Source organism: Chelonoidis abingdonii, chromosome 2, assembly GCF_003597395.2.
Source record: "Chelonoidis abingdonii isolate Lonesome George chromosome 2, CheloAbing_2.0, whole genome shotgun sequence".
NCBI classification, from domain to species: domain Eukaryota; kingdom Metazoa; phylum Chordata; order Testudines; family Testudinidae; genus Chelonoidis; species Chelonoidis abingdonii.
This window is the reverse complement of record NC_133770.1, coordinates 236785979-236813528: the sequence shown is the minus strand read 5'-3', so window position 1 is coordinate 236813528 and position 27550 is coordinate 236785979. Positions and strand designations below refer to the sequence as shown.

At 43.3% G+C, this 27550-nt stretch overlaps 1 protein-coding gene across 3 annotated transcripts; it reads left to right on the top strand.

Moving 5' to 3' along the window:
• Nucleotides 1-48: 48 nt before the first annotated feature.
• Nucleotides 49-20295, top strand: TTPA (alpha tocopherol transfer protein). Of its 3 annotated transcripts, none has more exons than XM_032797471.2 (5): nucleotides 49-421; nucleotides 9291-9444; nucleotides 11012-11205; nucleotides 15252-15362; nucleotides 17238-20295. In XM_032797471.2, the coding sequence occupies exons 1-5, from the start codon at nucleotides 218-220 to the stop codon at nucleotides 17412-17414; spliced, it is 840 nt and encodes a 279-aa protein (XP_032653362.1). In that variant the 5' UTR covers nucleotides 49-217; the 3' UTR covers nucleotides 17415-20295. The 3 variants fall into 3 exon arrangements, with proteins under 3 accessions (XP_032653362.1, XP_032653364.1, XP_032653363.1); XM_032797473.2 differs by having other exon boundaries at nucleotides 111-421; nucleotides 15923-17330; XM_032797472.2 differs by lacking the exon at nucleotides 15252-15362 and having other exon boundaries at nucleotides 111-421.
• The last annotated feature ends 7255 nt before the right edge of the window (nucleotides 20296-27550 follow it).

The following is a 27550-nucleotide window of genomic DNA, read 5'->3' as shown; positions in this document are numbered from 1 at the left end:
CATGAGGATCCCTCTCCCGGCGTCAGCAGGCCCTGCAGGGGTTAAGCCCGCGCCGGCTGAGCTCCCGGGGGCGGGGCGGGCGCTCCCGCGTCCCTGACTCGCTTTGTTTGTTTTGCGATGGGAAGCGGCGTGGCCGTGTCCGCCCCCAGCGGTGCGGGAGGCATTTCGCCGCCGCTCGCCTCCGTTGCATCGCGCAGCAGCCAGCTCTGCAGCCCGCATGTCTCAGGAGAGGCCGCTCGCCCCGCCGCCGGGGAACCTTAACGAGCTGCCCGACCAGTCCCCGCTGGTGGGAGCCGCCGTGGCGGAGCTGCGGCGCCGAGCCGAGGCTGACCGCAGCCAGCACTGGCCGCTCGCTCTCACCGACTCCTTCCTGCTCAGGTTCCTGCGAGCCCGAAACTTCGACCTGGGCTTGGCTTGGAAGGTAAGGACGGGCTGGGCACGGGCCAGCTGGTCTCCCTGGGACTGCAGCGGGCCGTTCGCTCTGTCACCTGCGGGAAGCCGGAAGCTGCATGCCCCGGCTGCTGTGTGTGATCGCTCCCAGGTGTGTGGGGAGACGCCGGGGCCACCTGGCAATGCCTGCAGCCTGAGTCCTTCTGGTCTGAGGTGTTGGTCTGTCTGTCAAGTGCCTACACTCCTTGTGGTCCATAGCATAGGCTCATCACATGTCTTGTAGTTCCAGTTCTTTTTCTCTTCAGATTTCTCTTGATGGAGTCTTTCCATCATATCCTCAGTCTTCCACATCCTGTCTTGCTGTCCTCTTCCTCTTGTGCTTTCCTTGATGGTCACTCTTCTCCCATTCTTATTCCATATCCAGCCCACCTCAAGTGTGTGCTGTCCAGCCTATCTATCACTCCAAGTTTATCTTCCCCTTAATTTCTTCCATACATACTGCGATACAGGGTGCCTGGTGTAGCCCTTACTGGAAATACCAAGGTCAGGGCAGGCTACAAAAGGGAAAGCAGACACTCCCAAAACTGGTGGTTAACACTAAAGTTAAAGTCTTCAACCAGTCACAAACTGTGCATCTGATCCCCCACGCTGGTTATCAAGAAGCAAAAAAAGAAATCACACAGCCCTCTTTATTGCATTTCAGTTCTCTGGCTCCCATTCAGCCCCTAGGTGCAGTAAGGTGAGGTTATTTTAAAACTCTGCTCACACAGACAAAATGTTCTTCTGACCCCAAAGGGCCAGCCATGTTACCAGGTCAATTTGAGTTTCTATCTTACCCAAAATACCATGCTGCCAGCCATCCCTTTAGCATCTAAAACTAAAGGTTTATTATAAATAAAAAAGACAGACCGAGAAGAGAGTTTTAAATGGTCAAAGCAATCCGATATGTTAAAAAACTTCAGAGTCCATATATCAGGTTCTTAGCTGTAATGGTGAGTTTGCTGGCTTGAAAGTCTCTCTGGAACATATCCACAGCTTGGATGGGTCATTCATTCCTTTGTTCAAAGCTTCAGGGTACATCTATACTACCCGCCGGATCGGCGGGTAGTGTTCGATGTAACGGGAATCGATTTATTGTGTCTCATCTAGACACGACAAATCGATCCCCGAATCAATGTCCCTACTTCACCTAGGCAGGAAGAGTAAGCGGAGTTGCTGGGGGATCCACAGTAGTCAACTCGCCACCGTGAGGACGGCTAGGTAAGTCAAACTAAGATACTTCGACTTCAGCTACGTGAATAGTGTAACTGAAGATGCGTATTTTAGTTCGAACCCCCCCCCCCCATGCTAAGGTAGAGAAGTTACTCCAGAGGTAAGAAGCAGGACTGAAAACAAGAAACAGGACTGAAGCCAAAGATGCAGCTGCCTTTTATAGTCCTTTGCTGTGCAGCTTGTAGTTCCTTTGCTCCAAACACAAGCTGCCCAGCACTTGGCATGGAAGCTTTAAAGTTTTCGGTCCACATGCTTTGCTGCTCACTCAGAAAGTATTCCTCCTGGTTCCTTTCAATGGGTTCATAGGCAGCATGTGAACCACTGGCTGGGAGAGGCTAGCCCCCAGCCACGCCCTTCCACCTGAGGCCCGCCCCTTCCTTGCACCCCAGAACTGAGAGCCCCCCACCACAGCCACCAGTCACTGCCCCAGAATGGCTAGTGCCCACAGCCTCCCCCCACTCCAGTCCTGGAGCACCAAGAGGGAGAGAGTGCAGTGGTGCCGCTGCAGCCTCCCCGGTGCTGGAAGGGAAAGCAGCGTGGTTCCAGCCCCTTGGAGCCCAGAGTGGCACCGCTGAAGTGGGTCCCTGGGGGTGAAGTGTGAGCGGGGCTATGCCTGGCTGTTTGGGGAGGCAGTGCCTCCCCCTGCCTCCCCTACCCGCTGCTCATGAATGGGTTCATTGTTCAGTTGATGTCCCTTAATGGGTCATCAAGCAGGCGAGGCTGTGCTGATGTCAATCTGTTTAGGGGTGTCATCCAGAAACACAGCAGAAGATATACCCTATGTATCTATAATTCGTAATACAAAGATGATACAAACATGTAACAAAATTATCATACTTGGCAAATTGTAACATTTTCGTAGATACCTCACATGGCATATCTGGTCACATTCCTGGAAATTTTATCAGTTTCAACAATATCATAAATTGTCCCACATATTCCATACAGCATCATACACACTCTGTCTACACTCTGCTTGCCTGCCATTCTTCACAGTATATTATTTTTTGCTATCTGTATCTTCTTTTCTTCCATTTCCGTAAAACCAACCATTTCCAAACCATAGAGCAGGCAGGAACAAACACACACAGCGTACGCTTACATTTTAATTTTACTATTACAAAACACTGAAACAAATTCAATTAAGCAACCTGGCTGACTCCCAAAACCTTAATCTTGAAATGCTGATGGGAGTGTATGCCCTGGCCATTTAAACACAGACTCCAAAAGCAGAAGAGAAGGTAACTGAATCGCTTTCGGTAAAGGATTGCAAGGGTAAACATGCATGAGTAGGAAAGGGTTAAATCAGTCTAAATGGAATATTGGCAGAGATTTGTCTTCCTTGGGCTGAAGAGAGAAGTCCTTTGGCACAGAAAAGATTAAGCACAGTCAGGGCACTGAATATGCAATATGACTTGAATACACAAATAAAGTGCTCCACAGTTCTGGTGCTCCATAAGTAGCACATTTAAACTGCTCCCTGTAGGATACACTACACCCAGGCAGTTCTTGCAGCCGCGCTGCCCAACAGGAGCTCACAGCCCCACTGTCCAGAGTGCGGGCGGCATGGTGAGGTGAGGCTGCGGGGGAGGGGCTGGGGGCTAGCCTTCCTGGCTGGGAGCTCAAGGGCCAGGCAGGACAGTCCCGCAGGCCATAGTTTGCTCACCTCTGCTCTGTACAGTGCCTGGGCAAACATAGGTGCCTTAGACTGCAATCCACAAAGCCAGCATGTTAAGCGTGGAGCTGCCTAAGCTAGCCAATGGGAGACACCACCAGAGCAATGTGTGCTAAGTCCCGCCCCTTCCTCATGATAGGTGCCTAAGTCTGGGCTGCAGGGAGGCACCTAGCTCCGCTTGTGTTCCACAAGCCAGGAGAAGACAGGCTTCAGCCACTTCAGTTGCATGTGGGACCCAAAAAACCCATCCAGAGTGGGGGAGGAATTCCCTCATAACCTTTACCCTAATAGAGGGACTGTTTCTTCTTACTGGCATGTGTTTGCATAGTTTCTACCATAATGGAGGCCTAGTTCTGATTGGTGCCTTTGGCAATATGCTTTCATAATTATTGATCAGGAAAAGTTGAATTTGGTCATTTTTCATTTATAAATACATTGTTTTCTGTAAATCAGTTCTAGGTCAGACACTGAATTCACACTCTGTGATTAATCAATAACTTCCTCACTCTGACATTCAGAAATCCTGGACTGTGTCCCTGGCAGACCTCATGAAGACACTCCTGATGAAATGATTGGTTCCACAGACTTTGGATTATGTTTCTGATTAAACTTATTCCACTTACCAAGTTAATTTACATCCATCATCAGTTGCCAAACAGACATACAGTAGCTTATTCAATTAATAAACCAATATCATTATGTATTGAATTATTTTTCCCCTTATAGAAACTGTTCCACAATCCTGAATGATTAGAAGCCATTACATCTATCATGATCATCCCATCTGTTTTTCCTACAAACCAGATGGGAACCTGGTATTTTCAAGTTGCTTAGCCCTCTTATGCCCACATTGACACCTACAGCTGTTTATAGCCAATATATAGACTCACAGTACACCTTCCCTTAACAGAACAGATATATTCCCTTCAAAACTATCAGCAAGTAATCCATGTACATGAGAGCCTGAGCCAACAGAGAGCTGTTCTTCAGAGCTTGTTCAACAAGAAGAGTCTGATTTTGCAGGACTTATTCACATGAGTTATCTTTAAACATGGAAGCAGTCCTATGCAACTTCAGTGGAACTACTCAGTAGAACAAGGATTAATTTGGTTGAGCAACGTTTGCAGGATTGAGCCTTAAATGCCTGCTGGAGATAACCCAGAAAGTCCTTTAAAGCTAAGCTTACACTTCCGTTTTAGTAGTTCATTCTCCACAAGTAGTCTCATTAAAATCAATAGGGTTGCTTACAGAATTAAGATGATAGTCAGTGGGAGTAAAGGTAGGAGAACTGAGTGCTTGGTAATTTTTAGCTATGAGTTGTTACCTTTGGTGGAAATAGGTAAAAATTGCATCTGACACCATCTCATGGCAGGCTGTATCTCGAGATGGTATAATTAATCTCTCTCTTTTTTTACTATCTTTAGTGATTTATAGGCAAATGTTCTGTCCAGGTGTCATTTAACCTCTCTTGTATGCCATTAACGTTGCAGGTACAAATACTGCTGATTTTAAATCACGGCTGCTGTGGCTAAAAGTATGCACTGGTGGGAACAGTTATGCACTGGTAGGGGGATTGACTAGGTGATGGACAGAATTGTTTTTGCCCACATCTTGGTTCCTACCAGCAGTAGGGTTGCCAGGCATCTGGTTTTCCACTGGAACGCCCGATCGAAAAGGCACTGCCAACCAGGCCTTTAAAAATCCAGTCGGCGGGTGCAGGGGGGCCTGGGGCTAAGGCAGGCTCCCTGCCTGCCCTAGCTCTGCGCGGATCCCAGAAGCGACCGCCAGGGTCCCTGCAGCCCTAGATGCATGGGAATCACGACCAATGGGTGCTGTGGGGGTGGCACCTTTGGGTACGAGGGCATCACATGGCTTTTCCCTGGCCGCCCATGTGTCTAGGGGCTGCAGGAACCCTGAACCATCTCCTGCACCCCAACCCCCTGATCTAGCCCAGAGTCCCCTCCTGCACCCAAACTCCCTCCCAGAGCCCACACCCCCCAACACCTCAACTGCCTGCCCCAGCCCTGTCCTCCACCCCAAACCCCTCATCCCTGGCCCCACCCCAGAGCCCAGACCCTTAGCCAGAAGTTGCAACCCCTCCCCTGCACTTCAACCCACTGTCCTAGTCCAGAGTCCCTTCCTTCACCCCAAACCCCTCAACCCCAGCCCCATTCCAGAGTCCATACCCCCAGCCAGAGCCTGCTCCCTCTCCCGCACTCCAAACCTCTTGGCCTCAGTCTGGAGCCCCCTCCACCCCCAGCTGGAGTCCTCACCCACAGCACAACCCCGTGGCCTAGCCTGTAGCCCTCTCCTGCACACTGAACCCCTCATTTCTGGCCCCACCTAGAGCCCGCACCCCCAGCCCAGAGCCCTCTCCCCCATCCCAACTTCCTGCCCAAGCCTGGTGAAAGTGAGTGAGAGTGGGGGAAAGCGAGTGATGGAGGAAGGGGGAATGGACGAAGTGGGGATAGGGCTGTGGGGCAGGTGTGTTCAGTCTTGTGCGATTAAAAAGTTTGCAACCCTAACCAGCAGCACCTTGCTTTTCCAAGTTTGATTCTCTCACAAGCAGAATCCACTAGCTATGTACAATGGTTTTCTTTCAACAGAATACTTAATTATTGAAAACGTGTGCACAACTCCTAATGGAGGAAAAGGGCAGAAATGAAAACTACGTATTTTGTTTTTTTCAAAGTAAATGTTTTGCTGCTGATTCAGCTTCTGTGTATGAGGGACAACAGAAAAAATACATAGTGTTGCCAGTTCATGCTGTCTGGTTATGCAATCCTGAACAATTTGTGCCAGTCAGTGTTGTTTGTAAGGGGGCAAACATGAAGTAAAATAATATCAAGTTCTGGACTGCTGTTTACCAGCACAGTGAACTTCTAATCATATTACACTATCAATTACCAATACCTTCTATTCTTGCATACCAAGAACATTAAAAAACACCCCTCAGAAAACTTTCTAAATATTATTAGCCTAGACTAAGAGCTAATTTATATACTTAATTAAAACTCTTAACAGGTAACACTGGGTTGATTGTGAATTGTTTGGTTAAAGAATGACAATTTACCACCTTTTATACAGCGTTCAAGAAAGATGGGGCTCTAGCCTGGTTGAAGTCTTACCCTATAATGATTTATTTAGTAGTGGCTTATGTTAAGAGTGGAGATGTACATGACTGGTAATCTCAGTGTATCTCTCCATCTCTTCCTATCTGTTTTACAAGTAGAGCTGACACATGTTGGGTTTTTTCAACCAGTTTCCTTCTAGACAATTTATTTAAGACACCCTTCAAATAGCCTACAACTTTATGCAAGGAGAGTGGGGAAAATATGCTGCAAAAATACACTGTTTGTTTAAAAAGACAAGAGCAACTTGAAAGTAGAGGAATGGGTAAGAGGTCAGTAGTCACAGTAAATATCCATCCTTAGCTTGCCACATGATAACAGGAGAAGAGGATTAGATTTCACTTTGACTCTTTCATAGTCTGCAATTCAAGACTCTGGAAAAACTGGTTAGAACAGAAGGAGCCTTGCATGGAAGTGAGAAGTTGGAAAGCTGATACTTTGTTCTATTTTATTAGTTATTAGAATTGGTAACTATTTATTTCTAGCTATATTACTTGGGCTCTTGAAAAATGGGTAGCTAGAGCTATCTATTCGCTTCAGTCACAATCTTACTCTGTTACCGGAAAAAATGTTTGATGTCTTTGAAAATGTGCTGATGATTAGATTTGTCTTGCTGGTCTGAGAGAACTAATAACAAAATTAAAAAATAGTAATAATTATGTAAGGCCCTATCCTTGCTACCATTAGGATTTAAGGCTGGCTATCGTTTTTCTTCATTTATTTGTGAAATTAGGCCCCTGACTCCCATTGAAACTCCCTTAGGTTTCTGAACTGAGATTTTCAAAGAAGCCTAACTTCTGGGGGGTTATTTTTTTGAAAATCTTAACCAAAACTTTAAGTTACTTGGTTAAGATCCCCAATCAATTTAATGACACTGCCAGAGGTAGAACTCTCAACTCCTGGAGTAACCAGAAGCAGATACTGGTTGTCTTATTCAAAGGAAGCTTTTCTTCTGCTCTCCAGAAGCCTGTCTTTTCCTGCTCACCTTTTCACAGTATCAGAAATAAAGTGAGGGAAGTGGTGGTATTTGCGAAAACCAAAGGCTCCTCTGTACAGCAGAGCTATTCTCTTAATGGCAAGTAAAGTTCAGATTTTCAAGCAGGTGAATTTTATTATAATGAATTCTTTTATTCTAAGGGAAAATATCTGATCAAATTTGGAAATTGGAAATACTGCACCATCAGTTTAATTCTCTAAAGGAAATCATGAAATTATGGATAATTCCATTTTCTCCAGCAGGATCGAACCTCAAAAGGCAGCACTTTTTAGCTAAGTAACTCTTCTTCAGAACTACAGCATATCACTTCACCGCATAGCTCTTTTACATCCTTCAACAGTTCCAGTGTATAATGCTGCCCAAATCTGTTTTGCCTCCATCTGAACAACAGTATTTATGTTCCTCACAACAGACATGATCTCTAGTGTTTTGGCAATGTCAGACCTCCATTATTTCCACTCTCAAAAAGCATGTGTCTTACAGGCAATCAGAAAAAGAGAGAGACCTCCATTACATCGTTATTTGATGCTCTTTGTTGCCATATAGGCATTGAGCTTCCATCATTTCTCATGGTTATGTCAAGGGCCACTAAAAGTTACACATGGCTTTGAGCATATTGAACTTGTGTAGGACATACCCTAAACACATTACCATTCCTTTTAGGGCGTCACCCATTTTCAGATTCTATATTTTTTTTGTTGCTGCATAGGGTACTTTTAACTCCATATATGCTAGCAAATGTGACAAATAAGGTATGTACAAAGTGGAATTGGTTCTGTTGCTTGAACAACAAGTAGTGAAATTGTAACTGACACAACAAGAAAGGAATGAGTTAGTAGACATGTTGCAAACAAGCATAAGTGGGGAACTGAGTTAGGTACCAAACCTGAAGCGGACTTCTGTAAATCTTCACACAGAGAAATAATGGAAAATTACTTTCAGATGAGCATTGTATTGCATATAGAATGGAAATGTACCAGAGCCAGGAATCATCTTGCAGGTGTACAGGAAATGACCCTTATGTCTTTGAAAATGTGCTGTGGTTGTGCCAATGGTGACATCTCTTATGATGGTACAATGATCAGTTCAGTGGAATTATCAATAAGTTTGTGTCCAATAAGATGGCTTCATAGCTTTTTGTTTTGGAATTCCTCTTACGAGCCATGTAAGTCTTTCCTTAGTTCAGCATGCCCCTGTATGAGCCTGACACAGCATCAAGTTAAATAATACTAAGGAGGATTCAGTTTAGAAGCCCATTTCTGTTTATTTTGTATAGTAAAATATCCTATTGCCAGTATTTTCTATCTTCCACCTGGCATTGAATGGTGATTATATTCCATTAACAAATTGATTGGGGTCTAAATTCACTGTAATAACTCAGGGTAGAGAGCGACCTAGGCATCATTGTGGATCACTCAATGGAAGTTTCTGTTCAAGTTACATTGGCAGAGGTCCCTATCTCTCGCCTTCCAAAAAAACAAGGGGGGGAACAGGTGTTGATTGCATGATATTTCATTTAACGGGCAGTTAGGCAACTACTTTATATTTTGTTGCTTCCTCCTCTGAAACATCTGGTACTGGCCAGCCACTGTCAAAAAGAATTCTGCTCCATGGTGTGATCCAGTCTCGCAGTCTCCTTGCTCCTAAAATTCATTTGTTGAAAGTAAAAATAAAATAAGGAAGCATTGGAATGATGGAAGTTCTAACATGTTAATTCTGTGACTTGGACTCATCTGTCCAAGATGCCTTTTTTTGCCTTTTGACTGGATTTTGCTTCCCATTTCTACTGATATTCGTCTGACAAGAATGCTTCTCTTCTCCCCAGTTATTGAAGAACTATCACAAGTGGAGAGCTGAGTGCCCAGAATTAAGTGCAAATTTACAGCCTTACTCTATTCTCAATCTCCTGCATGCTGGTTACCATGGAGTCCTGAGATCAAGGGACCCAGGTGGCAGCAAAGTTCTTATTTATAGAATTGGTAAGTAACAACTCTTCTCTATGGCCTAGGCCTTGCCTACACATTGTTTTGTGTATTGGTATAACTCTCTTGGGTAGGGGTATGATTTTTCTGTCAAAATAATTAAACAGTACAATCCCTTAAGCTGGTATATCTTATTTCCCTCCCCTGTGGATATAGGTGTGCTAGTAAAGCACCACCTTCATACTATATAATGTGCCCACACCAGAAGGGGGCGATATATTTGTTTTAACTATTCTAGGTTAGATTGGCACAATATTTGTGTGTACCAGTGCTTATTCATACTGTCTGGATGTGAAAACAATGTTCGTCTGAATTAAGTGCCAACTTCTGTGGCAAGGGCTAGAGGCATGTTAAGGTTCAGCGTTAGTCCAACGTTTTTGTAATGTTGGGTACGTGCACGTGGGTATTTGGATGCCTATTTAAGAGTCCAACTGACAGACACCCAAAGGATTTTCAAAACTGTTTGGCCACTCCCAAGTTGCCTGAATGCTCTGTATGAGGAACCGTCTGAGGCCATATGATCTGGTGGATGGGTTCCCAAATTGTACTTTCAGAAGGTGCTCTAAAGTTATTCTGTGACATAGCTAAGCCAGGAGGTGCAAGTTAATGTGCTCCAACAGCAGATCATCGTTGACTACTTGTGCACCCTTAAAATAACATACAGATTAAGAACCCTCACATACCCTTTGAGAACTATACAGAGGAAACAAACAGGATTTTTGGAGGGCTGTCCAGATTAATGTATATTGCAGAGAGGTACTCAGATGGGAGACTGAATTCCTGATGCACTTGATTAAGTGAAAACTCTAATGATAGCCATAAACCTCTTTAATCTTTCACTATTTACCTGTGAATATCTATCACATTTAACATAGCTGGATAAAATAGTGTTCATTTGCTGCTGGTGGGTGTGTGTGTGTGAAATAGCTGTCTGCCTAGTTAATTACTGTATTTAGCACCCCAGTATTATTATTTATTTCTATTACAGTGATTCCTAGAAAACCCTGACAAAGATCAGCTCCAGACTGTGCTAGGTGCTAGAGACAAGTAACACAAACCTTGTCTTCACTAGAAAAAAAAAAGGTGTATTTTAATGTGTTAGCTAAAATATGTAAAATCTTAGTGTAGACAAAGCAATTTCTCATTTTAACACATTGGTTGAGGTAAATCCTATCTATTGTACTGTGGAGCTTCCCCCAATGACTTTCCAATTTAATTACTACTGTCACTGCCAAACCTAGAGGATTCTTGAAGCAAACATTGCAAGATTCTTTTCTGAAAACTTCTCGGCAGGTTCCCTACTGATAGTAGAAATGAATTGCAGAGAGTGGAATGATCATGCAGGGTAGAAGAGGAGCCAGGGGGCTGTAGAGTAAGTAGCTTCTGCACTGACAAAATTACTTATTACAGAACAGTGGAGAGCTTGAAAGAGGAAAAGGAGATGACTTCATATTCCTGTTTACTCATTTTGTATTTGAGGAGTGCATTTGAAACAGTAGCCAGTGGGAGTATATGTTTGCAGAGTATCTGTGTGGTAATGCACTACAGTCTATTTGTTCTTCAGGACAATGGGATCCAAAGATGTTTACAGCATATGATGTGTTTCGTGTAAGTCTTATCACTTCAGAGCTTATTGTAAAAGAGAGAGAGACACAACGGAATGGAGTCAAGGCTATTTTTGATCTTCAAGGGTGGCGATTTGCTCATGCATTTCAAATCAGTCCAACAGTGGCCAAGAGGATCGCTGCCATGCTTACAGTAGGTTTGATGCTTAATTTTAGTTTCCTTATTGTAATAACCAAAATGTTTCTACTCTAAGGCCACGTCTAGACTACGTGCCGTATCGGCGCGTTAAAATCGATTGCTCTGGGATCGATATATCACGTCTAATCTAGACGGGATATATCGATCCCTGAGCTCGCTTATATCGATTCCGGAACTCCACCAACCCCAACGGAGTTCCGGAATCGACATGGCGAGCCGCGGACATCGATCCTGCGCGGTGAAGACGGGTGAGTAAATCGATTTTAGATATTCGACTTCAGCTACGTTATTCACGTAGCTGGAATTGCGTATCTAAAATCGATTTTATCCCATAGTGTAGACCAGCCCTAAGTTATGGCACCGTTTCCCTTTGTGTAGGGCCTTGCCATTGTAACACAGCTTGAAAGAACAACAGCTGTTAGAAGTGAGACACACTTAGGCAATTTAAACCTAAACTTTATTTGATTTGCCTTCAATTTGTTATAATCAAGTAGTGAATATCCTCCAGATTCTAGTTACATATTTAAAAAGTCAGTAAACTCCCATAAGAACTCAATAATAATAATAATAATAATAATAAAACTAATAGCTAATATTACATAAAGCCAACTAGATAATATCTGGCTTTAGACTAGCAAGGGTTTGGGTTTGAGGTGGAATAAGAGTTAGGTCATTGATCTTTTGGTGCAGCAATCTCAGCTTTTTCTCATAATATTTCTACCTGAGAATTTCATGAAACCAAACATCACAGAGTATCTGCCATATTAAATTGGGGAATTCTCACATGGTTGGTTACTCTTATGGTGATTCTGCCATCTTGGGCAAAATCGCACTAGAATGGCTGTTCTTGTGAGATATTTCAGCTACATCCAAACCAGTAAACAGGTCCCTGGTAACTTTAGAACTTGTTTTGTGGGTGGGGAAAGAGGGTGCCTGGTTAAATCTAGGGATTTGGATCTAGTACCCCCACGCAAGAAATTCTTTGGATCTGAGGTGTCTTCTTTCGGATTTACCCTTTGTTTTTTCAAACATTTAAAAGTACTACAAATAAGGCAGCAGAGAAAATAAATCAAAACTATAAATTGTGAGTAGTGCTGCTTAAAATTTATAAACTTATTTATTGCAATTCTCTATTTATTCCTCTCATCATTTTTCTAAGTTGGGTTGACATTTGTCACACAGAGGTTTCTTCTGCTCTTGCTTGGCAGTTTAGGCAATTCAGGTCCCTTTTTGTCACTGTGACATTTTAAAGCAACACCTTGGCTAAGATTTTAAAAAGTTAATTTCCTAAATCCATATTTAGGAATGTTTAGATGTAGGAGTCTAACTTTTCAGCCCCTATTTTTTTTTTTTAAACTTTACTGTTATATCTCTTGTAAAAATATGATCTTGCACTGCATGAACAAATATGAGGATGCAGAGAGAGGTTAATTGCAATGTAGAAGGGGAAAATAGTGTCAAAATAAAAGTGTTGCCTCTTTTTGACCCAAGCAGTTAGTCCAGTTTCAGCATGCTGGGGATGTTCCAGTTGGAAGCAAAAATGGATAGTCTGGTATTTGTTGCAAACTTGTTTATTTACCAGGAATGTACAAAGTCCTGCTTCTCTGGACACAGAAGGAACTAAAAAAAAGACAAGTGGTTTCTTAGCTTCCAGTCCCAAGCTTCATTAGCTAGCAGACCCAAAAGCGCTCTCTCTAGCTTTCCCCAGGATAAACACTGCTCCCAGGCTACTGCTTGGTTTTCTTAGGCTTTGTGTACACTAGCACTTCTGTCGGTAAAACTTTTGTCAGTCAGGGATCATGGGATCATCTCAAAGGCTGAATTCAAGTGCATCATTCCAATCCTTCATCATAACAGAAGTACATTCTCAGCAGCTCAGACAACAGGGAAGCTGTAGTTTAAAGCTGGGACTTCATTTAAATAGTTAACAGAATGCATTGTGCACCATGAGTTACCTTTATGCCTTTCCCCATTGCACAAGCTATTCTCCTTGGAAAGACATGTGGCTTGAGGTCAGAACTTTGTCAGTCAGGGGTGTGGAAAAGAAACCCACCCCTGACTGATAAAAATACCAATGTGGACAGTGCCATCCATGTCTTTGGGAGATGCTCTCCTGCTGACATAGCTACTACTACTCGTTAGAGGTGGTTTAATTATGCCAGTAGGGAGAGCTCTGTCCTGCAGGCATAGGGCAACTGCATGGGGCTACACAGTACAGCTGTGCCACTTTAAGGTCCGTAGTGTAGACATAGCCTTAGTCTTTTGCATCAGGCTCTCTCTCTGTTCTTATCTGTTTTCATTTTATGTGCATTGTCTCACCCTCCCATCCACCCACCTGGTTACAATACATGTGGTGCTAGTTTCTGGGCAGATTCTGTTAGGCCTGGTTTTAGGTGTAGCCTCTTAAATAGGTGTAAGAGAGACTTCAGGTGAACGATGTGTTCACACGTCAGTATGTAGGATGATTTAACCAACTCATGCAAGGTTTATTCCAGCTCACAACAACAGTAATTATGAGTTTAACTATGCCAGATACTGAGAACTCTGACCTGATCCAGCAAAACACCCATGCTTGCGCTTAACTTTAAGCAAGAGTGTAGTTCTGTTGAAGCCAGTGGGATTACTCCAATGCTTAAAGTTGAGCATGTGTTTAAATGCTTTGTTGGAACAGGTCAGAGCGCTCAGCACCTGGCAGGATCGAGCCCCAAAAGCAAAGAGTTCTGAAGAGCATTTAATTGTTATGTACTACAGCCTAATCTGAACTGTGCAGTGCCCATAGCTGTGGATCTTGAAAAATCTTACCACAGATATGGGCAAAAGCAGATTTATTTATTTATTATGGTGAGATTACATAGCAGCGCTCATTGCATATATTTTACAAGATTTAGAATCTGATGCTTAAAGTTTTTATCCCACTGTTTCAAAAAGTTCCTAAAAACAGTTACATTTAGCAAGCTATTTTTTTAATTCAGATAAGAGCCCATCAATCCGGCCCTACCCAACATGATAAGAAAAGAGAGGCTAGTATGATATTTATGGAAAAACATTTATGATCAGTATCTCCAGTTCTCCTCTGGAAGAAATCTAGTCAGCAGAGCTGTAGCAATGAAATGGGGCATGAATGGAGACTCTTCTCTCCCTAGTGCATACAGTTGTGTTTCTGAGTGCTGGACACTTTTCCTTTTAGCCTCTGAAGCTATGGCACTTGTCTAATGAATTTTCAATCTAAGTAACATTTGATAATCTATAGCAGTTGTAATTTTTTTTTCAGATCCCCAAGACTAAAAAAAAAAGTTTCATCATAAGGCTGACCCTATATTCCCAACTCAGGCAAAATTCCCACTGATTCCAGGTTTTGGCCCTAAATTACAAACCTTATGCATTTAGTTTTCTGTACGTAATGACTTATATTTAGTTATTCTTTTTTTACAATGTTTTTTATAGAAAAGCATTTGTTCAAAATATTATAAAAAACTGTACTTATGGCATAAGTTTGTACTATTTTAAAAATAAGCTCTTTTGCAAGCTCAAGACTGGTTTTGGCTGATCTTTCCCTCACTGCCAACAGATTAGCTTTCAGTACCCTCTCTGAGAATCTATCACTTGAATTGACAATTGAAAGTCCTGCCTGACTGGCTGTTGTGTAACTTTGTAGCTCAATCCCTGTTGCCCAGAACTAGAGGCCTGCAGCAAGACGGAATCTAATCCTAAAATAAATGCTTTCTGGGCATTACCTCTGTGCATAGGTTTTGTGTTCAGCCTGTACCCACAGTTATGCATTCCTTTGTAATGAAATGACTCCTCCTAATGCAAAGAGAGGAACATATGTAGATGAATTTTCTTACGTTTAGTGTCAATGAAGTGTAAACAGTAAATACCCCAGAGTGCAGGAATGTCTTCACTGTCTAGAAAGCAAGGGCAAGAGGACTGCCTTAACCTGTGTTCAAAACACTTCTCACAGACTTCCCCACAAGAATACAGTCATGCCAGTGATGATTTTTTTCTTTTTTCTTTCTTTTTTTTTTTTTTTATGTTTGCAGGATTCCTTTCCACTAAAAGTTCGTGGCATTCACTTGATTAATGAGCCTTTATTCTTCCACCCGGTCTTTGCTCTAATTAAGCCCTTTCTCACTGACAAAATAAAGGAACGGGTGAGTGAACATAAATACATATTTCTTTTCTTCTACAATAGCAACTTCCATTTGGATCTTGGTCCTGCAGTGCCTGAGCATTGAGTAGGATAAATCAGTTTTATACTTTCCATTTCTGTAGAACTTTCACTAGGGGACTCTTTAAGCACTGTACAGATATTAATGAGTTCAGAAATACAACACACTGGTGAGGTTGGTCTTACCACCATTTTTACAGAGAAGGAAAACTGGAGTACCAAGAAGTTAAATCAGTTGCCCAGTGTCAGACATCAAGTCTGCATAGAGCTGAGTATAAAACCCAGGTCTCTTGACTTTGCTTCAGATGATGATGATTACTCAGTGGGAACTGACACGGCTCCTCTCCAACATAACAGAAGACACTGGTCTTGCTCCAAAGAGCCTAAACTGTAACCTGAACACAGACTTATGGATCAGGCCAAAGGTTCAAATTTCAACTGATGCAAAGTTTGTTTTTTTTTTTAAAATAGCTTTTGAGTGGCTTTAAGTGAATTCATAGTTGTTTGTTTGTTTAACTTAAAATCCCTGTTATTTGGATGTAGCAGCACACCAAGAATTCCAGCAGGATTGCTCTTGCATGGCAAGCAGCTGTGTGGCAATAATTCTAGGCAAAGTAGGTAGGAGTGACTCTGATTAATGGCTGAACTAGGCTGAAGAAGGGGAGAAAAGAGTGAATGAGAGAATAGAGAGAACCTCAAAGCTGATGAGGTAGAACAAAAGCAGCTGGGGTCAATAGTTAGGGCCAGGCCAGGGATTGTGGGAAGTGACTAGCTGGACTGGCTTCCCATTAGCTTCAAGAGGAGGCATTGCTTTTTCACTCTTTCTCCCTCAGATCTTGCTCAAGAAGCCCTGAGCGCAAAGGCAGTTAATCACATGTTCATTTTATTGTGCTTTGGATACAGTAAATCTTTGTGTCACATATTTGCAGAAAAGCCTGTTTAAATGTTAAGAACTAGAGACTGGAAATTAAACAAGCATTTGGCAGGAAATAGTGCATGAGACTTCAAAACAGCTGTAATAAGGTACTGGAGAAACAACAACAAAGCTGTTCTGATATTCTTAGAAGTACAGGCTCTGCATCTGATGTTTCTAACCACAGAAAAAGCCTTTGAGATGGTTGAGATATTTACCCCTTTTAGAAATGTCTTCAGGTCCAGCCCCCTTTGTTGACACAGGACTAAGTAAACCTAGACAATCTCTAACAGGTGTTTGCCAAACCTGTTATTAAAAACCTCAAATAATGGGGATTCCTCAACCTCCCTTGGAAGCCTATTCCAGAGAGCAACTACCCTTATAGCTAAAGTTTTCCCTAACATCTAACCTAAATCTCCCTTGCTGCAGATTAAGCCCATTACTTTTTGTCCTACTGTCAGTGGACATGGAGAACAATTCACTGTCCTTTTTATAACAGCCCTTAAACATATTGAATGGGAAGTGAGAGGGCACAGTACCTTGCATGATCAGACCCTTAGGGCTGGTCTAAGCACAGCATAGATGAGGTATACAATGCACACCCCTAACTGAAATAGTTAAGTCATGTAAACTATGCCTTGGTTTCTACATTTGCAGCAGCATGAAACACACGTTGCATTTTATCCTGAACTAAGCAGCAAATAGCAGTGAGTTTGGGATCTTTAGGAGAATATAGTGAAGCTTATTTGCACAGTGTGAATGTACATTAAAAGTAGTGAAGATACAGTGTGTTAGTGAAATCTAGCTTGTGATTCAGTTCCCACACCTGAGGTTCTTGCCTTTCCAATGTCTTCACAAACCGCTCTGGGATTCAGATGGATGTAAATGTATGTGTGTATTATGAAAACTGGAAAGCCGTTTTGAAACAGCTTTTTCTTGTTTCAGGTGTATATGCATGGGAGTAATTACATACAGAGTCTGACGCAGCACTTCCCAGCCAGCATTCTCCCACGGGAATATGGTGGAGAGGATGTCTCCATTGAAGACCTTTCCCAAGAGTGGACTGACTTCATAATGGCATCTGCAGATTACCTTCAGAGTATTTCTCTGGTTTTCCAGTGAAGCAACCATATTAAAAAGTAGCATGTCGGTATTGAGGAAATTCATTAAAAGAGAGACCAGCAGTTAATTCTTGGTGTTATGACTGCAAGCAGAATGAACTTCAATCAGAAATTTTTCATTTAGTTTTGACATCTCTTTAAAGGGACCAATGTAAAACTTCTGGTAGATCATGGTTGAGGGAAGACATGCCCCATTTGCTGCATTTTTATATTTGCTTGAAGAGGCAATCAGGTAGTAGTTGCATCTTGGAATTAAAGGAGAGATTCATGAGTTTGATATTTGGAGGGATAATATGCAATACTGTTTGTAACAGATTATATATGTGCCCAAAGGCTGGATAGTACTGCATGTAGGATACTGCAGAAAACAATACTCCACTGGATATGTTCTCATGGAGCTCCAGTCTGTGAGGACTCAATACAAACTATATACTCAGCTCTTGCATTGTAGCTACTCAAGTTCATGCACTGACATAAAGAGCCAAATAATTTTGAGAGTTGCAGGGCAAGTCTGATTTGGAGTTACAGTCGTTTGGCTTGGAAGCACGTTTGCACAAAGTAGTGATTTCCTTAGGCCTAATGTTAGCAGGGAATGGGGCTGGTCTTTGGATTGGTTCTCAGGGAAATGGATTTCCAATCAATTCGCGAAGCTGAGCTTGCACTTTGGATGAAAACTGTTCAGTGGTGGAACATTGCTGTGCCAGATGCTGCTATGAGCAGCAAATATCCATGTGGGCATTTAAGATCTTAAGCTGCTAATGTAAAGGGACATTCAACTTGGAAACTATTAAAAGATACTGTGAATCACAAAGAGGAGAGGGGTAAATGGATTAACTTAACTTTGAAAAATGATTTTCCTTCCCCTGGCAACAGATGTTCTGTTTAGATAAGTTTTATAAGGCAGCTCCTGTGAGGTGCCAAGCACCCTTAACTCCTACTGAACTCCTGTAGAAGTAAAGGGTGCTTAGCAATGCCCAGGACTGGGCTCTTTGTTTGAGGGGAAGAAAGAGGGTCTTGCTTCATTGACTTGACCGTAGAAATAAACTTGTCATGTGGTTTCCATATTCTCAGTGAATACTGCTGCTGTGAGATGCTAAGCACCTTCCTTTTTATTCCAAGAGGTGCTAAAGGTATTTAACATCTCCTGTGCCAGGGCATTTTGCTAGGCACTGGCAGAAATTTTTTTACTTACAAGTATTCGATTTTGACCCCAATTTCTCTTTAGTCATTACGGCAATTGAAAACTTTCCTGGTGTCTTTACTAAAAGGAGTTCTTAAAGGGACACAATCAGATACATGTTATATCTTTTAACAAAATGATATATTGTTCTTCCCTGTCTTATAGAGCACTAACATAGATTATTTAAACTGAGAGGATTTAAACAATATATGTACTATGATTTTATTTGTTTAGCAGATTAACTTCCTAGCTCGTATCACTTACGGTTTTTGAAAAGGCAGGAATTGTTTGACATTAAACATTGTATTAAACACTCTTAATGATTCCTTATGGACCCTAATGTTAAAGCATTGATAAGAACAATGTCTTTTGTAAAGTTGACTCAAATGTTTATTTTGCTTCTCCTGGAATCATCAGTAGATTTGGTAATTATATAAACTTGCTATTTAAAATGAAGGAGAAGGGAGAAACTAAGAGTACCATATTAACATATCAGTAAAGTCTTCTGTAAGATTAGATGATCAATGGTACTGCTCAGGCCGCTTCAGCAGCAGCAAGAGGCTCTTAAAAGGTACTTGTGGTGTTGTCAATGCCAATGAACAGAATCATTTTAAAACTACAAAGCCAACATGGAAATAAGAATCTTTGTTTCCTCACCCCCAGTGCAAATTTTTCTTGTTCTCCTGGACACCTTTGATCTATAGTCGATAACTTTTAAAACATTTTAATCTTCAAACTATGATCAAAAGAATTTTTCATTATACTTTCTTGTCAGAGATTCAGCTTGCGGCCTGATACGATAATATCCTTAGAGAAAGGAACTTTTGAAAGATATTTCTTCTTGTTTATAGGAAAATAGAATAATTACCATACCTGGCAACTTGTACACAGCTACACTATGCTACACAACTCAAATTCTAAACTACTGGGAAAAAATGTTTTTCCTATGAGAATTGGAAGCTGATGCTCTTTAGAATATTGCTTTAATTTTAGATCTTTGGAAAACAACTCCATCAAGAAATTGTTTGAATTAACTGAATGTAGCGCTTTCCTATGAAAACAAAACTTTGTATAGTAGCTATTTTACCTGGCAGAAACAAAATCTATTCTCAATGATAAATATTCAGCCCTGCATACTTCATTTGGGTCGCATGCCTGTAAACGAAAGTAAAATTTGGCTTTAAGAGGCGCTGGCCTTTGGTTTTGTTTAACTAGAGTGCTGAACTACAATTGTAACCATTCAGTTAAAAAAACCACCCAAACTTATGTTAAATGGTATTGCGAATGCATCACAGGTATTGGCATCTCCACTGTGGTGTGGGTGTGATTTACTTTTCTCATAGGACTCTTATTTGGTTTTTAATGGTTACACCTATGGTATCACAACAGAGTGAACTGTACTTAGGAGTAATTTGATTTGGGTCTTATCTCACCAGTGAGTTTTGTAAGATGGGTGGAAGGGCTATTATTTTACACCCACAGAAGGAAGAGGAGGAACTTTGAATTGCCAAGTACTCATATCTTCTTCCACTGTGATTGAAGCAGGAGTGCCTCTACAAAGTACCAGCTTTCTATAAAATGCTGATGCACATATAATTTGCTACTGACTGTCAGCAAACTGTAATGTAAATTGTTTTTATAATTTTGTACATGTTATAATACCTTTGTATTAAAAAAGAAGTAAACTTAATATAACATTCTAGGTGGATCATGCAGTCTCCTTTGTCTGTCTGTCTTAACTTTTTATTAATTAAAGATTAACGTACTATGTCAAACATTACTTATTATTTATTCAGGATCAGGTTAACATTGAAAGAACCAGGCTAAAGGTTCTGGCTGAGTATGCCAGAATGGGTGACCAAATTTCTGAATCCTCTTTTTGACGCTTCTCTTATGTACATACTTTGTGTGACAGCGTTTGCGTTACAAAAACAGTCCGTATTTTGCAATACCACATTTCCAGAGGAGAAGTCACACTTTTCCAGTAATGTTCAATAAAAAGTCTTGCTGCTAACAGTAAAAAAGGAAATTAATTTGTTGCTCTGTTTGAAATGTAGAGCCTCTCCTGGAGCATTAAGGAAGCAGGTAAGCTCTGGGAAGCTGGCATTTTGCAATAAGATGAATCTCTTTACTAATTTCCTCCCACAGAAGGAAGAGGGCACAACTACCACATGTGCAAGTATGTTCCTCTTTTCCCACAACCTCTCCACTTATTTATCTGTTTTTAAATGCTCAGGAATTATTATGGAATAGCGTAAGCATTCCTTTCCCAAGTAGCTTCTCTTTCTAGCTAGTGCTTGCAATGTTAACAACAAACGTAAGTTGTCAATATAGGTTCTAGCAAAATGCATATGGAAAACTGAAAAGTCCCCTCCAACTACTGTAATATATTAACTGAGGAATAAAGCTGTCTTTTCAGTTATGGTCCATTCAACTGCCCCTTCAAGTGGCATCAAGAAAACAGAGAACTTCTGCACCCCAAGAGAAGTCATTCAGGTCCCTTAGAAATAAGGTTTGCCTTTCATTGTTTTGTATTTAAAACAAGGTGCTCTGACAGACACACTCAAAGTCCCTCCTTCATTCACCACAACCTGTGGCAGACCAAGCCCTGTAGCCTCTATCTGCAAACTACTTAATATTGTTTCTGGACTCCCCACCTGACTGTTTCTCAGACCAGGAGTCTGCCTTCATTAGAGCTCTAGGGTGGGATTTTCAAAAGTCCTTTGCAAGGGACTTCTCTCTACCTGACCACTCCACTGACACATGCACATCAGCTCCCTAACTCCACTTAGTGGCAAGGTACACTAATTTCTGCAGGCATATAGACTATGCCCTTCTCTCAGAGGAAGATTGTCTAATATAATTTTAGGGCTTTCAGTCGTGTACACCTCTCCCCTTCCCACGTGGGAAATTCCAGCTGTTCAGCTGTACTCTTTCAGATCACTTCATTCCTAAAGCACCTTATCTATTGAGTTGGACAGTCTCACCTAAACCCACAGCTAGCAAGCATAGAAGAGCTACTGTAGTCTGACTCTGCAGCCCGGTGCGAAAACCTCCCAGATTTTCAGATACCAATGCCAGGCTGTCCACAGGGTATCCAGAATAGGGCCTGGTCTACACTACGCTGTTAAACCGATTTTAACAGCGTTAAATTGATTTAATGCTGCACCCATCCACACTACACTGCTCTTTATATCTATTTAAAGGGCTCTTTAAATCGATTTCTATACTCCTACAAAACGAGAGGAGTAATGCTAAAATCGATATTACTATATCGGAATAGTGTTAGTGTGGACGGAAATCGACATTATTGGCCTCATTATTTTACAGTAGCTACCCACAGTGCACTGCTCCAGAAATCAATGCTAGCCTTGGACCATGGACGCACACCATCGAATTAATGTGCCTAGTGTGGATGTGCACAATTGACTTTATAATATCTGTTTTATAAAATTGGTTTAAGCTAATTCGAATTTATCCTGTAGTGTAGACATAGCCTAGGTGTCGTTCCAGTTTGCTTTGGCACAGCAAGAGGAGGCGCCTTCAGTTCTGCCTTTAAACTCCTGCCTGTCTCCTTCTACTGAAGCTTCATGCCAAAAAGCTCATAGCAGCAGGTGTAGTGGGGATCCATATCTTGCATGAACTCCATACTCCAAATTTAGAGGAGCTTGTGTACAATTCTTTAGGAACAGGTAAGTAACCCACCACCAAAAGACTGACTTCAAACATGGGAAAAGAGATGGAATAGTAATATTCCCGGTCTAGGGAAAAGTCACTGACATTGTGGTAGATGAAAAATCGTTAAAAGAAGTCAGACAAGAAACACAGATGTAGTCTTTTATCTGGAAAGTGCTGAGAAATGTTCATCCTAATGGCACAACTGGTTCATTGTTTTATTAATGGTATTAAGGTTCTATTTAGATTATTGATTAATAGAACATCAGATAACTCTGCTCAACTGGTGTTTATAAGATAGATCAGCACTGTATAGAATGGGCTAATACTTTACCCAGTTCAGAGGACAGAGATTCAGCTTACATTCTGTTTCAAGTTGATTACAATTCTCTGGGGTTTTATATCCTTCTTTACTTCTTTTGAGATCATGGTTATAAGATTCATTCCAATTTTGTTATATTGGCATTGACAACACCACAAGTACCTTTTAAGAGCCTCTTGCTGCTGCTGAAGCGGCCTGAGCAGTACCATTGATCATCTAATCTTACAGAAGACTTTACTGATATGTTAATATGGCGGCTCTGCACTGAGGGGCAGTGAGTAGTATGCGCCCATGGTGCCCGGCCTCCAGCAAATTCAGGGGTGCAGGGGCCATTCCACCAATGTTTGGGGCCAGGTCTCTCCCCCAGTCCCACCTTCTGCCCCGGCACGCCTCCCCCAGAACGTCCCTGCCTACCCTGGGCAGTGGACGGCTGCTCCCTGCAGCTCTGCACTGCGCTCCCTTGCTGGCCGCTGCCCAGAGTAAGAGCTGTTGCCCAGTGCAACTTGCTGATGGAGGCACGTTTGATAGGACCCACATGACTTTACCTGCGGCCAGCCAGCTGGGTTTAAGGAGGGAAAGCACTCCTGCCAGCCCAGCCACGGTCAGGAAGGGAGAGAAAAAAAACACACATCTAAGCTGCAGCTTGAGGCACTCACTCTCAGGGAACTCCTCTGGTGGGAGCAGCAGCAGAGGTGGGTGCCCAGGGGGCTCTCCAGTCTCCCGGGCCAGAGGGCCCCCTGTAGAAACTACGGGGAGTGAATGGGGCAGGCTGTGCTGTGTCCCAATCTGCTGTCCGGGATGGGTAGCTGAGGTTGGTGCAGGGAGCGTGGTGGGAGGGGGGTTGAAGGAGGAGTGTGTGTGCAGCTTGTCTCTGTGTGTTCCGCCTGAGCGGGGACTTGGAGCAGCCCTGCTCTCAGGTTGTGTGTTAATGTAGAGCAGGTCCAGGTCCCCCCCACCCCCTTCCCTTGCCCCACTATGAGCCCCACTTGTCGAGGGAAGGGCTTGTTCTTTCCCCTGGCACTGCCAGCAGGACTGGAGTGCACATTGAACTCCTCGCAGTGAGCACCACGCTAACCAGGGGCGCTGCTGCAGCCTGTCTGCTCCCATCCCCATCCTTTCCCTGCAGAGAGGTGACACACCGGGGGGGGCACACACTGGGTCACATTACCCCTCCCCAGTTTTCTGCCAGGGTTTTCCCTTGCCTGCTGAGCTCTCCCTCTCCCTCCCCTGCTTGCTGGAGGCAGCCTGCGACCAGGATGGGAAAGGTAAACAAACAGCAAGTGCACCAAATAGCTGGCAGCCTGAGAGTATGTCTACCCTATGGGATTATTCCAATTTTACAGAAACCGGTTTTGTAAAACAGATTGCATAAAGTCGAGTGCACGCGGCCAGACTAAGCATATTAATTCGGTGGTGTGCGTCCATGTACCGAGGCTAGCATCAATTTCTGGAGCGTTGCACTGTGGGTAGCTATCCCATTGGAATTCTGGGTTGAGATCCCAATGCAAAAACAGTGTCGCAGGTGATTCTGGGTAAATGTCGTCACTCAGTCCTTCCTCCGTGAAAGCAATGGCAGACATCATTTCCAACACTCTTTTCCCTGGATTGCCCTGGCAGACGCCATAGCATGGCAACCATGGAGCCCGTTTGCCTTTTGTCACTGTCACCGTATGTGTACTGGATGCTGCTGACAGATGCGGTACTGCAGTGCTACACAGCACATTCATGTTGCCTTTGCAAGGTAGAAGAGAGGTTACCATCCCTATTGCACTGTCTGCCATGCCATTGTAAATTGGCAATCAGATGACGGTTATCAGTCCATTCTGTACTGACTGCTGCTGTCATGGGTGCTCCTGGCTGGCCTCGCTGAGGTCGGCCAGAGACGCATGGACAAATGGGAATGACTTCCTGGGTCTTCCTTTCTTTATGTTTTTGTCTAAAAATAGAGTCAGTCCTGCCTAGAATATGGGGCAAGTGTACTAGAGAACCAGAGAGCACAGCTGCTCCATGTCAGAGTCCCAGAGATCCCGCAGAAATGATGAGCTGCATGCCATTCTAGGGGATGCCCCTGCAACAATCCCACTCGTTGCTTCCCTCCTCCCCCAACCCTCCTGGGCTACCATGGCAGTGTCCTCCCATTTGCGTGATGAGGTAATGAAGAATGCAGGAATAAGAAACACTGACTTTTTAGTGAGATAAAATGAGGGGGAGGAAGCCTCCAGCTGCTATGATAGTCCAGTCAGGACATTAAACGGTGGCGGGGGAGAGGAGCCCAGCCTCCTGCTGCTATGACAGTCCAGGCAGTATAGAATCTTTTCTTTAGACATGAAAGCGGGGAGGCTGATGAGCTCAGCCTCCAGCTTCTATGATGAAGATGGTTATACCAGCCGTTCTGTACTATATGCCGGAAATGACAAGAGTCATTCCCATTTTTACCCAGGCGCCCCCAGCCAACCTCACTGAGGCCAGCCAGGAGCATTCACGGGCTGATGATGATGATGGATATCAGTCATATTGTACTGTCTGCCACTGGGAAGAGGATGCTGGTGTTCAGCACTGCAGCACCCCGTCTACGAGCAACATGCAGTTGACATAGGGTGACATTGAAAAGAGGCGAGAAATTTTTTTTCCCCTTTTCTTTCGGGGGGGAAGGGTGTAAATTGACGATATATACCCTGAAACACCCGGGAAAATGTTTTTGACCCTTCAGGCACTGGAGCTTAGCCAAGAATGCAAATGCTTTTCGGAGACTGCGGGGACTGTGGGATAGCTGGAGTCCTCAGTACCCCTTCTCTCCCTCCATGAGTGTCCATTTCATTCTTTGGCTTTCCATTGCGCTTGTCACACAGCACTGTGCTGTGGACTCTGTTTATCATAGTCTGGAGATTTTTTCAAATGCTTTGTCATTTGGTCTACAGTAATGGAGCTGTGATAGAACAGATTTGTCTCCCCATACAGTATCAGATCCAGTATCTCCCGTACGGTCCATGCTGGAGCTCTTTTTGGATTTGGGACTGCATCACCACCGTGCTGATCAGAGCTCCACACTGGGCAAACAGGAAATGAAATTCAAAAGTTTGTGGGGCTTTTCCTGTCTACCTGGCCAATGCATCCAAGTTCAGATTGCTTTCTAGAGCAGTCACAATGGTGCACTGTGGGATACCGCCCGGAGGCCAATATCGTCGATTTGTGGCCACACTAACCCTAATTCGACATGTCAATATTGATTTCAGCGCTACTCCTCTCGTCAGGGAGGAGTACAGAAATTGGTTTAAAGAGCCCTTTATATCGATATAAAGGGCCTTGTTGTGTGGACGGATGCAGGGTTAAATCGGTTTAATGCTGCTAAATTTGGTTTAAACGCGTAGTGTAGACCAGGCCTGAGAAATAACTGTATTGGGATTATAGGCTCTGCCCCATCTCCCCTCACCCCCCACATACTTCAACTCTGCTGCTCTGGCTTATAAATAGGCTTGATAGAATGCACTTTTTATTTTTTTATAACTTTGATGTGTAATATAAATTGCTCATTTTTAAGCTTTTTTGTCTTTTTATAATTTTTTATTTTCACAGTTGTGGGAAATTTTGTGGGGGAGGTCAGATAATTTTTTAATGACAGCAGAAGTTGAATTCAAAGCGTTCAAGCTTTAAATCTGTTAAAACACAAACAGAGAGACCAGGTATGTGAGGTAATATCTTTGTTTGGACTGACTTTGGTTGGTGAAGGAAATAAGCCCTTTTGAGCTTCACAGACCTGGAGAAGAGCACCATGGAGTTCGAAAGCTTGTCTCTTTCACCAAAGTCGGTCCAATTAAAGATATTACCTACCCACACTGTGGCTCTCATATCCAGGTACCAACATAATTACAACAAAACAGCAAAAACCACTAAGTGTCAATATCACATGTCAGGATATACAAGATAAATATCCTAAAACCAAAAAGGATTTGTTGATTTAACTTGACCAATTCACTAATCCATTTGTAACAAGCTAAATTCAGAAGTTTGTATCACTGAATTTTGACTCTAACAAGTTCTCAAGCAGCATTTTTCTTGCTTTTCCTATATGTAAATAATTTAATTATTACTGATGGAAATATCTCTGGATTGTGTGTGTACAGTGCAATCAATAGCTAATTTCTAAGTTATCCACAAAAACCCTAGAGTTTTCACTGCAGCCCTCCCCATCCCCCAACACCCTGTAGTGAAAGTACTAAGTATTTTAAACTCAAAGGACACCATAATACAAGTTTGCCCAGGGCGCCATTTTCCTTAAGGCTGGCCCTGGGGGCTGCTGCGCCAGTGGGGGGCAGAGGGAGGAGGTGCATGGTACCCTCCCCCTGGCAGGTGACTCCGAGTCAACTCCAAGGGGTGGGGGGCTTATCCTGGCTGGACCTCCTGAGCAGCAACCGGGGGGGGGCTTGAGTGAGTGTTGTGCTGGAGGGGGCTGGAGGGGGACCCCACCTCTGGAGTTCGCTGCTGCCAGCAGGGAGAGGACTGGGGGGAGTCCTCCTCTCTGGCCCCTTGCCCCAGCCCCAGGGCAGCCTGCCTGCTGCACCCCAAACACCTCATCCCCGGCCCAGCCCCAGGCCTCACACCCCCTCCCACACCCCAACCCTCTGTCCCAGCCAGAGCCCACACCCAGCACCCAAACCTACTCCCGCATTCCCTCTGGTATCCCAACACCTATCCCAGCCCAGAGCCCCTCCCAGCACCCAAACTCCATCCCAGAGTCTGCACCCCTCCCATACCCAAACTTCCTCCTGGAACCTGCATCCCAAACTCCCTCTCAAACCCAAACTCCCTCCTTGAGCCTTAGGCAGGTGGGGGGGAGGACTGTGGGGAGGGGCAGGACTTGGACCCATTCTGGGAACCACCCAAAATTACACAAACCTGCCAACCCTGTGCTGTGTGCTCAGGACACACACACCTGTAGAGCTCGCAGAGGACAAGGATGAAC